The sequence below is a fragment of the Eretmochelys imbricata genome, chromosome 10, assembly GCF_965152235.1.
Source record: "Eretmochelys imbricata isolate rEreImb1 chromosome 10, rEreImb1.hap1, whole genome shotgun sequence".
Taxonomy (NCBI): domain Eukaryota; kingdom Metazoa; phylum Chordata; order Testudines; family Cheloniidae; genus Eretmochelys; species Eretmochelys imbricata.
Window position 1 is genome coordinate 9,910,624 of NC_135581.1, and position 11,527 is coordinate 9,922,150.

General features: G+C 52.0%; 1 protein-coding gene across 1 annotated transcript in view; it reads left to right on the top strand.

Annotated features, from left to right (window-relative positions):
- RADIL (Rap associating with DIL domain) overlaps positions 1 to 8,461 on the top strand; it is a 54,173-nt gene extending 45,712 nt beyond the window's left edge. Inside the window, exons 11-14 of the mRNA XM_077828586.1 lie at positions 689 to 1,112; positions 5,026 to 5,165; positions 6,866 to 7,005; positions 8,353 to 8,461. Of these exons, the coding sequence (XP_077684712.1) occupies positions 689 to 1,112; positions 5,026 to 5,165; positions 6,866 to 7,005; positions 8,353 to 8,461 (813 nt within the window). The remainder of the gene's footprint in view (positions 1 to 688; positions 1,113 to 5,025; positions 5,166 to 6,865; positions 7,006 to 8,352) is intronic.
- The last annotated feature ends 3,066 nt before the right edge of the window (positions 8,462 to 11,527 follow it).

Sequence of the window (11,527 nt, forward strand, 5' to 3'; positions counted from 1 at the left end):
GGAGTGTAGGCAACATGAACACTGTGGGCAGGCCATCGTTACAGCACACTAATGCCCTAAGGGGAACCCTTTCCGGGGTCAGAGTGACACTTTCCAGTTTAGCGCCGACTGCTCGGGCAGGTGTCCGCCCAGGGAGTTATACCAATGTAACTACAGCGTTAGAATTGTGCTAGTAAGTTGCTCCATGTAGACAAGCCCTAACTAATTCCTAATCGCTAAAGCTTTGGGACCCACTGATGTACCGAGAAGAATCCAGGTGTAAACCTGCACCTGTCTGTGCAGCTGCTGGGGCAGTGGACCACACTGAGCTGGGGCTCCTGCATGGCAGTGCGCCCACAGAAAGGCTGGCTTTACCTGTGGGTGGGACGCGCCGTGGTCAGGACACGAGACGGGGACTTGGAAACTCTGGGGTCTCTGCCCAGCTCTAACGTTGCTTCCTCCTGTGACCCCGGCCAAGTCATTTCCCCTCTCTGGGCTCTGCTTCTCCCTGCTGACCAATGGGGCTAACAGCACTGCCCCAGCCCCCAGGAGGGGTCACACTGCTGCACTTTTGCCCCATGTTCAAGCTCTTAGGCAGAAGTTACTAAGTCACCTCCCTGCCCCCAGTGGAGGTCAGATACCAAAGTGAGGGGCAACCTAGATAGCTAGAGGGGCCAGGCTAACGCTCCGTATTTTTCTCCTTTTAAAGAAAGACGTTCCCACCAGCCAAAATGCCCCCGAGGTGCCCGAGAACACACTCACCTTGCCAGCCCTGGGGAATTCCTTTGGCCAGTCGGATTACAGACACCCAGGTAGCTGTGTGGAGGCAGAGGCTGCTGGGAGCCCTCCGCTCCCCACAGACATGAGCCGATCCCCCCGAGACTATTACACCAGTGAGCCACAGCGCCAAGAAAAACTCAAGCATCTGCAACTGCCCTGCAGCCTGGGGAAAAACCACCTCTCCAAGGCCAGCGTGTTGCCAGTGGATCCCTCCTGCTTACTGACCCCTCCCAATACGCCTCTGAACTTTGACCCTGGATGCCCAGAATCCCCTCAGAGCACCAGCTGTGGGAAAGTCATCCAGGACCCCAGGAAGGATGGACTCAATGGCACCAAACCCACCACCCCTGAAGGTACCGAGAACCTTTCCTGCCCTCAGATCCTCAGCGCTCACATGTTAGGCTCTGACTTGCATTGCCAGTTTCCCTAGGAACTGCTTCCTGTAGGGACCACAACAAGTCTGGTTCCCCGGGGAACAGGCTGGGGGTCAGACAAGCATGGCAGCCAGGAGAATAGAGCATAATCCAGCACCACTGGGCCTCCGTGGCCTGGCCTCTTTGCTTCTTGCCACAGGGGAAGGCTTCGTGGCCTAACCATCAGCAAGGCAACAATTTTGTCATACAAATGTTTAGTCAATTTCACAGCAGAGGTATGTGGAAAAAAACCCCCACAGTCAGGGAGGGGTCCCAGCCTGGGGGTGGGAGGGGTTGGAGAGCGAACTCACCCCACACCAGCAGGGGTGGGTCCGGCTCCCTGCTTCAGTCATTGAAACCCTGTGTGCTAGGTGGCACCACCCATCAGATTTGGCTCATCCGCCCCTCTGTCTCCATCTACGGTGGGGCGGACGGCCAAAGCAGAATTGTAGTGCGACCACATGAGTTGCAATGGCTGGAATGGGGCCCAGAGGAGCCGCAGCTGCAGGGCTCACGGACTGCATGAAAATTCACGATTACCGCGAGCAGCGTGACCTCTGTGCTGCACTCTAGCCTGAACCATCAGGTGAGCAATACCTGCATGCCCCGGCCCCAGCTGAGGTCAGCTTAACCTTTATCGTCCCAAGCTAGATACACGGAGCTCCGTCCCAAAGGCCTGGCTGCTCTGGGGGGGCTCTGAAGAGCCTTGGATGCTTTCTGTAAGAGCAAAAAGAAAAGGAGGACTTGTGGCACCTTAGAGACTAACCAATTTATTTGAGCATGAGCTTTCGTGAGGTACAGCTCACTTCATCGGATGCATACCGTGGAAACTGCAGCAGAGTTTATATACACACAGAGACCATGAAACAATACCTCCTCCCACCCCACTGTCCTGCTGGTAATAGCTTATCTAAAGTGATCATCAAGTTGGGCCATTTCCAGCACAAATCCAGGTTTTCTCACCCTCCACCCCCCCCCACAAATTCACTCTCCTGCTGGTGATAGCCCATCCAAAGTGACAACTCTCTATACAATGTGCATGATAATCAAGTTGGGCCATTTCCTGCACAAATCCAGGTTTTCTCACCCCACCACCCCCCTCCCAAAAACCCAACAAAGCCCGTTGCCAACTGTGCCCACATATCTATTCAGGGGACACCATCACAGGGCCTAATAACATCAGCCACACTATCAGAGGCTCGTTCACCTGCACATCCACCAATGTGATATATGCCACCATGTGCCAGCAATGCCCCTCTGCCATTTACATTGGTCAAACTGGACAGTCTCTACTTAAAAGAATAAATGGACACAAATCAGATGTCAAGAATTATAACATTCATAAACCAGTCGGAGAACACTTCAATCTCTCTGGTCACGCAATCACAGACATGAAGGTCGCTATCTTAAAACAAAAAAACTTCAAATCCAGACTCCAGCGAGAAACTGCTGAATTGGAATTCATTTGCAAATTGGATACTATTAATTTAGGCTTAAATAGAGACTGGGAGTGGCTAAGTCATTATGCAAGGTAGCCTATTTCCCCTTGTTTTTTCCTACCCCCCCCCCCCAGATGTTCTGGTTTAACTTGGATTTAAACTTGAAGAGTAGTCAGTTTGGATGAGTTATTACCAGCAGGAGAGTGAGTTTGTGTGTGTATGGGGGTGGGGAGGGATGAGAAAACCTGGATTTGTGCTGGACATGGCCCACCTTGATTACCATGCACATTGTAGGGAGAGTGGTCACTTTGGATGAGCTATTACCAGCAGGAGAGTGAGTTTGTGTGTGTGGTTTTTGGGAGGGGGGTGGGGGGGGGGGTGAGAAAACCTGGATTTGTGCTGGAAATGGCCCAACTTGATGATCACTTTAGATAAGCTATTACCAGCAGGACAGTGGGGTGGGAGGAGGTATTGTTTCATGGTCTCTGTGTGTATATAAAGTCTGCTGCAGTTTCCACGGTATGCATCCGATGAAGTGAGCTGTAGCTCACGAAAGCTCATGCTCAAATAAATTGGTTAGTCTCTAAGGTGCCACAAGTACTCCTTTTCTTTTTGCGAATACAGACTAACACGGCTGTTACTCTGAAATCGGTAAGAGCAGGCTCCCTTGGTCAAAGCGCCCCGCTCCCTTCCTTCCTGCCCTTTGCTATTAGCCAGTGAGCTGCCGCCCTGCAGCCCACCAGTGGGTGCCGTGTGTGCACAGACTGTGAAGTGCCTTAGGGTTCAGAAGATTTTGTAAGAGAAAGAAGATTTTATGACCTTGCTCCCAGAAGCAAGCGGAGGCCTTGTGCATCCATTTCAGACCTTTGTAGGGACACAGTGGGTGCTTGGCATCTAAATCCCACTGCCCCTCCTGAAGAAGCAGCAGGTAATTGGTTTGCATGTGTGAACCAGTGTCCAGTAGATGGAACTGAACAGAGGCAGGAAGGGATTTGCAAGACACCTGGGCATCAGGGGGGCACTCCTGAAACAGCAGCTAGTTGAAAATCCCACATTTTGCACATATTGGCAGCTGTGTTTCTCGTGGCCAATGGCAGGGTGATTATGCCCATGTGTTTATTTTTAAAACCAGTCCCTCTCCCACCAGCTGTGAGCCAGGAGAGGAAAGGAAAGGCCAGCAAATAGAAGCCAGATGTCAGTAGGACTGTGTGCTGTAGACAAAGCCCCAAGCAGAACTGGGTGGATTTCATTAGCTGAGCCCCAGGAGCAGCCTGTATCCATGTGAGAAGGCAACACTCCAGGAGTGTTTTATAAGGTCATTATAGTGGCCAGGAGGGGAAGCCAGACTCTCCTGGCTGACTGGGCTCCTCCGTATTCATGAATGCAGCGTGGAGTCATGGCCAGCTTGAGCCTTCATTGGCGTCATGTACCAAGCTGTAGCCAAAGCCAAAAATTTCCAGTTCTGCAAAACCCAACCTGCTGGAGGAATTGAACGGCCTTTGCTTGTTCTCGTGCCACCATTTATTCTGAGAACTCTCCAGCCGCTGAGAAAAACTTACCCATTAACTCCCGAAACCCTGCAGAGCCGTTTAGGGCCAGATTTTCAGAGGTAGCAACCCAACGTGTCATTTTGTGCCCTCAGGATTTGTGCATCCCGGTTTCTGTATGTGCAGACATTCAGCCGGGGCCGGGCAAGCAGGCTTTGCATGTGCACAAGCCAAGGACCAAAACCTTATCCAAGAATCAGTGTGAGGGCAACACTTGGCTACGGTTGGAGAGGCCCGTTTGAGCTTTCCCAGCCAACAGGCTCTGGAGCTCTCCAGACAGGCCCGGGGGAAGAGGGCAGAGCGCTTTTGCCAGCTATCCTGCCGCTCCCAGGCTCATCCATGTTAGTTCCCAATGTCTGACGTTCTAGACTGACGTTTAATGGATCCTGCAGCCACCAGGCTCTCCTCTCTAGGCTGAGCCCCTTGTCTAGAAGCATGTTCTGCCATTTTCGTTGTCTGCCCCAAGCTGTTAGGGCTAGTGCTAGCCCATTGCAGGCCCTAATCAGGAATATTTTTGTCCCCTCTTCCCCCCAACACATACTAATAACTAATACAAGACCCCCTTGAGTTGCTCCAGGCCCTAAGCAATTGCTTAGTCTGCTTATGCCGAGCGCCGGCTCTGCCTGCATGAAGTGCCGTTGCATTGGCAGTTTGGCCAAGCCAAAATGAAGTGAGCCCGCCCTCCCCGCCAGATGTGCTGCTGGCAAGCACAGAGGCACTCCAGGGAGCCTGGCTGATACGCTGCTTATCTCAGCTGTGATTGCCGGCGGGGCAAGAAAGGAGGAGCTCTGTGCAGAGAGGAGCAGGCTGGGTTGGGTGAATACTGGAGGAATATTTGTCTGACCCTTTGCATCTCTTTGGCCCCAGGGTGTTCTCCGATGCCCTACGACTATCCCACGCCAGCTTCCTCCAGTCGCAGCTCCGCCACGGATGATTTCTGCTACGTCTTTGTGGTGGAATTGGAAAAAGGGCCCATCGGGTTGGGAATGGGACTGATTGATGGCTTGGTGAGTACATCCTGCTCTGCCTCGCAGAATATTTAGAACTGGGCTCGTGCTGCAGGGAATGTATTATATGAAGATGAAAAGTGATCTGTAAAGCTAATGCCGCATGTATGCCCTATAGCTTCCTTTCCTGTGAAATCTGACCAGTGGTTGCTTGGATTAATCTCTGGGGTGAATGCAAGTGCTGTGATTTCTTAGGTTATTCTGATGGATCCTAATAAAGTCCTGTAAGGAATCAGATCTCAGACACCTGTTAGCTCAGACCCACCTGTAATGCTTATATCAAAGCTGCCCCAGGGCCTGTGGAGAATAGATGAAATTAAATATGCCCAACACTATTGCTAGAGTCCTTTGCGGAAGAAGGATGCAAGACTAAGGAAGGCCTTTCCTACCCCGTCACAAGTGATAGGTGAATGTCAAAAAAAAATCTGGCCAGATGCTGGCCAAGTGGAGGACCCCTTCCCAAGAGCTCATTGCTGAGTAGGAATGAAATGGTTTGTCCTGCCCTGCATTCACAGCACATGCTCAGAATAGCCAATGCTGAGTGCAAGCAGAAAAGTCACAGGAACGTCCGTGCTCTCATGCGCTAGGGGTTGCAATCTGGTTTAGCGCAATGGGTCACTGTAACTGGGGCCTTTCTCAGCAGTGCATTAGTCAGTAGAAAAATAAGGCCTTACCCGTAGTCCTAACTGTATTTCATGTGCACTCAGTGAGGGAGCTTTGTCCTGCCAGAGGGCAGCCTGGCTTGTTGATTATGCTCCTCCCAGAATTAAAATGAACAAGGGAAGCGTGGCCAGCAGTCTCCTCTGTCCACCTGGAGGTACAAACAGCGCGGAGGGCTGCCCTTCTTTCCGCGTGGATTAGAGCGCTTCCGTAGCCCAGGGCTGCAAACACCCAGCTACTAGAACCCCCAGGAGGTCCACAGGCAGCAGTAGATGCCAGGCCCTCAGAATTTCAGCCAGCTGCTTTTCCTCCTAGCTCTGCAGCAGCCTTGCCCTGGCATTTGGAGAAGCTTGGCCTGTTGGTACTGCAGAATTCTTGGAGCAGGTCATGAGACTCCCAGTGAGCGGACAAAGGAACTAGGGCACGTGTTTGGCATCTTCTCAGGCTGTAGGAATGCATAAGCTGGGGGAAGTCACTGATCCTAGGTCTTCCTTTGTAGGTGGTGGGGACAGACTGCAAAATCCATTTCATGCACACACACCTCGTGTTCACCTTTTCCCTTGCAAAGTCATCTGCACTTGGAAAATGTTCTACAAGCGCCTCGCCCTTGCTCACATAGATTCAGCTCCGCCGGCATGAGCAACCTTGGGCACGGGCTGCTATAGGTGATTGAAAAAGCAACCCAAACCCACCCCACACAGTGTGGTACCATTTTCAGAAATGCCAAAGTCCCATTTTCAAAAGCGACAGACACTCAGGAGCTTACTAAAGGTCCGGGGCCCTTAGCTGCCCCAAAGCAACTTAAAAGGGGGACTGTGGCGTGGAAGTTGTTCAGTGGCTCTTGACAATTGCACCCGGTGCCTTGTAAGCCTGCTCCAAGCAGGAGTTCTAAATGCCTGCAGCAGCTAGTAACCCAGTGGACACAGAGGCTCCCAACACGGCCGACCCAGAGCTGTAGAGTGCGAGAAGCTGTGTAGCCCTTTGTCTTGTGCAGAACCTGTCTCACCACTGCCTTCGTACTGACCGTTATTTGTTGACAGCACACCCCTTTGAACTCTCCCGGCATCTACATCAGGACCCTCATCCAGGGCAGTCCTGCAGCCTCAGATGGCAGACTCTCCATAGGCGACCGCATCCTGGCTGTTAACGGCACCAGTCTGATTGGAGCAGACTACCAGAGGTAAAATAAAAAAGGAAGAAGCCGGGGTGTGGGAGGCATTGAAGGCCGTGATGTATGTTGCAAAAGAGCAGGCATGGCCCTACTGGCGTCTTGGCCCAGTACTCAACAGCACAGGAGAAAGTCATTGCTAGACCCTTCTCTAGCAGCTGCAGGCATTTTAAACTCCTGCTCAGAGCAGGCTCACAGTCTCCAAGGTCCTCTTGCTCCTGGTGATGCCTCGGCTAGTAGCCATGTGCTTAGTACACAGAAGGGAGTGTTCTGTACCACAGGGAACGCAGGAGAGCCACGATGTGGCTAGCAAAGTGGCACCAACAACGAAAGTTTGTGAGAGAGCCGGGGAGCCAGGAGTTTCAAATAGCAATTGCTGGCAAAAAGCGTGTGTCTGGTGAAAAGATCAGTGCTCTCCTGCCAGAGTGGGCAGGTATTTCCCTGCCCTGGAGTCCACCTGCTAGAGCAATACACACTCCATCCCTGTCCACCACCATGCCAGGTAGTATGACCCTTTCAAGATAATCCCTCAAGTGGCGTTTCTTTGAACTGTAGCCCAGGTCCATTCAGTTGGAAGGAGCAGCACTGGCCTGGCCCTTAGAAAGCCCTGGCTACAGGGAATGTTACTTTGACTAGAACAGCTCTGCGCATTGCAGGAAATGCTTGTTTCTTATAAGTGATGTTGCTCTGTGTGGTCTGCGACCCTCATGGGATTAAAAACAATTCCAGAGGAGAAATAACCTCTGCTGGTAGCACTGAGCATGCAGATGGTGTGTGCATCTCTGTCAGTGATCCAGCTGTCAGGGGAGAAGAATGGCATCTTGTAAGGGGAGCAAGGAGCAGCCTAATATTGAGTATCACCCTGAGGGCAAGCACCTGGCTGTAGCCCAGCTCCAAACACACTTAATGCTTCCAGGGGACAAGTAAATTAAAGCTTCAGCCCCTCCTGACTTTCTTTGATGTGAACAAAGAGCTGGACAGCAAGTGTAAGGGGGAGATAGGACAGAACCTGATTGCTAGGGAGCTGGAGGAGGTTAGTGCAGTGGGGGAGATGAGTAACTGTAAACCCCCACCCAGCAAGTAAACAGCAACAGCAACTACCCCGAGGAATGCAGTGAAGCAGCTGCAACCAAAAAGCCTGGCTCTTGGGACCTTGTCTCTAAAGCCTGCCTAGCACTTGCTGTGCCGAGGGGGATGGAGCAGGGGGAGAGCCTCCAACAGGACTGCCAGCCCAACCCGTGCTCTGCAAGAGCTGACTAGAGGGATCCTCAGTGTGTCACACCAGCCAGCCGCTGCTCTGGGTAGTGAGCCTGGGGCCATGGCATTAACCTCCCTGTTCCTGTTGTGTGGTCTCTCCAGTGCAGTGGAGCTTATCCGGTCTGGAGGGAAGAAGCTGCGGTTTCTGGTTGCCAAGTCTGACATGGAAATAGCCAAGAAAATCAGCTCCAGCTCACCACCGTCCTCCTAACGCTCACGTTGCAAGGGCCTGGCCGTAGCCCCCTACAAACGAAGCTGCCGTCAAGGCCAACTACACGAAAGCTGGTGGGATGGGCAGAGACCGTACGTGGAACACGGAGGATCCAGTGTGAAATTGCACCATTCCAGGACTAAAGAACTGTTCTCAATTTGCTTTTCAGGCTGTTGGGTATCTCTGTTCTGCTCTGCCAGGGTCCAGGGAGGACACTGCTGAGCGAGTGAGGGAGGGGGCTTTACAATCCAAACGCCCCTCCGCTCACAGGTGTATCGCATGGGCTCATTTTACAGCTGACGTCCTTCCCCCTGCCAGCCTGAGCATGGGGTTTCCATAGCCCCCTACTTACCTGCCCACCCACACTCCTCTTTGCAGAGGACAGATCCCATTCCAGGCAATGTTCTCTTCGGCTCAACCGAGCTTAGGAACAAGCTATTCCATTCCTCTGCACTCAGAGGGCGTGGCAGGGCTGGTGCCTGACTGGCAGTGGGGGCCCTAGTGGCTGCTGTTGCAATTATTGAGTTACCTAGCACTGAGACCTGGGAGATTTTGAGCACCTAGTGATTAACATAACAATTACAGTTAACGTAGGCCAGAACTGCCAGGGAACATTTATTACAAACCCCAAACAGCTGCTTTGCTGGAACAAACTCAGGTTCCTGGGCTGTGAAAGGTGGCAGCAGAATGTCACCCTCTGGCCCTTCAAGCTGGATTCCTGAGGTTCACAGAATATCAGGGTTGGAAGGGACCTCAGGAGGTCATCTAGTCCAACCCCCTGCTCAAAGCAGGACCAGTCCCCAATTAAATCATCCCAGCTAGGGCTCTGTCAAGCCTGACCTTAAAAACTTCTAAGGGAGGAGATTCTACCACCTTCCAAGGTAACGCATTCCAGTGTTTCACCACCCTCCTAGTGAAAAAGTTTTTCCTAATATCCAACCTAAACCTCCCCCACTGCAACTTGAGACCATTCCTCCTTGTCCTGTCCTCTTCTACCACTGAGAATAGTCTAGAACCATCCTCTCTGGAACCACCTCTCAGGTAGTTGAAAGCAGCTATCAAATCCCCCCTCATTCTTCTCTTCTGCAGACTAAACAATCCCCATTCCCTCAGCCTCTCCTCATAAGTCATGTGTTCCAGACCCCTCATCATTTTTGTTGCCCTTCGCTGGACTCTCTCCAATTTATCCACATCCTTCTTGTAGTGTGGGGCCCAAAACTGGACACAGTACTCCAGATGAGGCCTCACCAATGCCGAATAGAGGGGGACGATCACGTCCCTCGATCTGCTCGCTATGCCCCTGCTTATACAAGGTTGGGGGTGCCTGAAGTACTAATAAATAACAGAACAACTGGGGTGCAGGAAATGACTTTTACAGGGACAGGCTTTAGCAGCATAAGCTGATGCAATGGGCTGTCATGGTGGAACGGATGCGAGCGTTACATTCACTTCCTCCAGGGCCTGGCAGTCAGTTCACCCTGCCCTAGTGTCTTGCCTTGCTGCTGGAAGGCTAGGACCACCCCCTCCGGGCCCTGCGCTGGGGCTAGAAAGGTCCTTCTCCTTTCCTCATCACCCCCGCATGGGCTGCTCCCCGGCTCTAGCATGGGCCCTGCTGCACAGGGGAATCTAGTTTTAAACCTTCTCTAAAGCTGACCCTTCAACAGCTTCCAGTGACGTTGGCCTGGGGAGAGGCTGTCACCCTGTGAAGTCTACACTTGAAAGCGAAGCCCCCAGCCAAGGTGAACTAATATGACCTCTTGCTTTGGTAAAGTACTCACAGGGGAACAACCTGCGCTGACAGTTTCACAAAATGGAGACATGGCTGCAACCCAGGCAGAGTGGCTGCTCTTACGAGTTCTTGTTGGCTGCATGGGTGATGCCTTATCCGCTGCAGGGGCAAGCCCAGGCTCTTAGGAGGACATGGCTGGGGCAGTAATCTTTTTTACTGGACCAACTACCGTTGGTGAGAGAAAAAGAGACAAGTTTTTGAGCTACACAGAGCTCTGCTTGAGGTCTGGGAGGGGTACTGCTAACTCCAAGATTGAACAGATAGTTTAGCATAAGTATTTGCCTCATATTCTAACCATTCAAGGTGAAGGGGCCTGTTAACACCCCTGTAGTCATATAGGACCAAAAAAAGGGGGTGGGAGGGGGGTTATGGAATAAGCCATAAATCCTTAGCAGGCAGCCTGCAGCTCATTAGTAAGTGAAGAAGTCAAACCTCCCCCACATAGAGCTAGGGGCATACTTTTGAAGGCACGGCTACTTTTGCAGCCGGACTTGACTAAGTGCAAATGGCAGCAGTTAGATGGCTAGTAGCCAGGTTGCAGGCCCCAGCAGGTATGTAGCTCTGTGGGTAGTTGAGTGTGGATACCAAATCAGGGGTAGTTTTAAAAAGTGTAGCCACTGCTGAAACATACAGGCAGAGCTGGGGAGTTGCTCCATGGACCTGAGTCTGTCTCCCATGCACCATCCCATCTTCTGCATCAACTGCTCAGCAGTGCCTGCTACGGCCATGCTGATGATGTTAAACAATGCCTGGCCTTGAAACAGACATTCCCCCTTTTTGGGAAGTCAGTCACAGCTTTAACAGCTTATTCCCAAGAGTGCACACACGTCACTCAGCTCTCTCCTGCCAGCAGGGTGCCTGGTCTACCAAGGGGGGAACTGTTTTAAGTGTAAGTATATTCGTCTGGGCTAGTGCAGAGGAGCTGTGTGTGGGGTTTAGCAAGCACAGAGGGAGAAAACCCTCCCCTCTTACTCCTGCACTTTGAAGTCAGTGGAAAAACCTCAGACTAATCACTGTAAGGTGGAAGTGCAGCATTAGCCCACCCACCACACCGCAGGGTTCTGTGCAGCCTCATGGACAAGGCATCTAAACCCACATTGCAAGCTCTCCAGGCTGACAGAAATAACCATTCAAGGCTAGTGCCTGGCTTCTGTGCTGTGGCATTCTCAGAACAGCTGGGCTAGGCCACTTGCACAGCAGCGACTGGAGATACCCTTTAATTGTAACAGAAGCAGGTAACCACACGAAGGCAGCTCAAGGCTCTGGCTGCCTTATTA